This window comes from Cynoglossus semilaevis, unplaced genomic scaffold, assembly GCF_000523025.1.
Source record: "Cynoglossus semilaevis isolate Cse_v1.0 unplaced genomic scaffold, Cse_v1.0 C19248630, whole genome shotgun sequence".
In the NCBI taxonomy this organism is placed as follows: Eukaryota; Metazoa; Chordata; class Actinopteri; order Pleuronectiformes; family Cynoglossidae; genus Cynoglossus; species Cynoglossus semilaevis.
Window position 1 is genome coordinate 1 of NW_007585489.1, and position 2,025 is coordinate 2,025.

The 2,025-nt window shown below is 38.3% G+C and overlaps 1 protein-coding gene across 1 annotated transcript; it reads right to left on the reverse strand.

Moving 5' to 3' along the window:
- Positions 1 to 113: 113 nt before the first annotated feature.
- Positions 114 to 1,912, reverse strand: LOC103399072 (sodium-dependent phosphate transport protein 2A-like). Its single transcript, XM_008337816.2, has 3 exons — positions 1,473 to 1,912; positions 579 to 722; positions 114 to 451 (listed from the first exon to the last, which is right to left on the reverse strand). The coding sequence occupies exons 1-3, from the start codon at positions 1,522 to 1,524 to the stop codon at positions 336 to 338; spliced, it is 312 nt and encodes a 103-aa protein (XP_008336038.2). The 5' UTR covers positions 1,525 to 1,912; the 3' UTR covers positions 114 to 335.
- Between the last annotated feature and the right edge of the window lie 113 nt (positions 1,913 to 2,025).

The window sequence follows — 2,025 nt, forward strand, 5'->3', positions numbered from 1 at the left end:
TCAAAAAGTTCTAAGACAAGTCCCTTGTCCCTAAAATGTTTTTCCATAGTTTCCATTTAAGTGTTTCCATCAGATAATTCCTTCTTAGAGAAGTGAATTGTTGGAGATGTCTCTTGTCTATGGATTTAAATCAACTTTCTTTCAAATGTTCTCTTACTAATGGGGAGAAATATTCAGTGGAGCTTAATTTATTGCTTAAATTATTAAGCAAAAATTAGAGCTTAAATTATTGTTAACATTTGTAGGCCGACTTTGACCATCTTATTTACGGTCGGTGGTCGTCATTGAACTGAAAGTGAAAGTTGTCGTAAGTAAAAATGTATCAAGAAATATAGTTACCTCCGAAATACACTGCGATCACCGGCTTGTGTCATCGCAACTAGTGTGTTGGTGACGGAAGTCCCGATGTTGGTGCCCATGATGATAGGAACAGCCACCTGCACCGTCAGCACTGCCAACAAACATGTGTTTTTCTAATGCGCCATTTCCTCCTCATCATCAACAACATCATTTACGCAGTGTTGTTGTTGTTTGTTTTTGTGACCATATGAACGTACGTGTGTGTGTATCTCACTCACATCCAGAGGAGACCATGCTGACCACTATAGAGGAGGACGTAGACGAGCTCTGCACCAGCAGAGTGACCAGAACACCGATGACCAGACCTGCTAATGGGTTGGACAGAACTGCATTGTCCTGAAAGATGTTACCTGCTGTTTTCCCTATAGCAGAAAAAAAAAACACACACACATAGTCTTACTTTTCACCACACAGTTTAAAGCAGATTCTAGTTCCAGTTTTAAATCACGGTTTATTAATAGTATTTATTAGTATTAGTATTATTATAATACATTTGTCAAACTATAACAAATCAATTTTACATGTGTGACTTTGACCTGGACGTGGGGACAGTCAGCAGCCATTAACCATGTAATGAGTAAATATATTAAGATAAGGTAAAGAGAAATCTTTTATTTTTTATTATTCATTGACAGCTGCCGATAACTTTGAGCACAGTAGCTTTTTTTATTCTGCATTTGAAACCAATAAAAGAGATTAGCCTTTTTTATAATTAATCAAGTATCGGGTTTGTTATCGGAGATTGGAAAAGGCGCCGGTTAGAATCCCGCCCTGGCTGAGGTGTGTCGAGTCAGCACCAAGGAATTCCCTTCTGATGAGTTAAGTGCAGAAGTCCGATTTTGTTGTGTGTGTGTATGCGTGTGTGTAAATGTACAATGAATAATAAGAAAATGCCTTTCTGCCTATTGTTGTATTTCGACACAGATCACACAACATGAAACCCTTGTGAGACACACAAACAAGTGGAAAGGAGAAGAACGGAGGGTCACTCTGTGCACGTCCAGTACGAACAGGAGAAATTACAACCAGCTGAATCTGCAACAGTGTTGACACAGCCCTCGACCTGAGAAATGACTTGACGTCATTATGTAAACGTGCACGTGAGGGTTTACCTCCAACCAGCTGGAAGGCTGAACTGAGGATGTCCAGGGAGCAGATGAACATGTAGAGCAGACCCAGGAGGACAACAAACTTCCCTATGGACAGCAGCACTCTCAGCACCTTCCCTTTGGTATCCAGAGCTGGAAAAACACCAATTTACATTTGATGATTGAAGTGATCATTTTTATTGCCTTACGTGGAACAGAGAGAGAATTATTGGTGAAGTATTTCCTCATGAAAGAAGGTAAGAAAAGGCCAAACAACACAATCACACAGTCCTAAGGCTGGAATCATCACGTGGGGTAATTAATGACTCAGCAATCTACTTTATATCATTACTGTCTCCAGAGTCACATTTTATTACCATTTATGACTACTTATATTTGCTTATTTGCAAATGTCATCATAAATGAGGTTATAAAATTTATTATTTACGTTTAATGTTTAATTCTCTCCATTAATTAGCTAAATTAATTTGTTATTGTGCCTGGCACTGGGATCAAAGTGACAGCTATAGTTGGTAACAGTAACATAATAATAATGATACAAATAATTGAAAAAAAA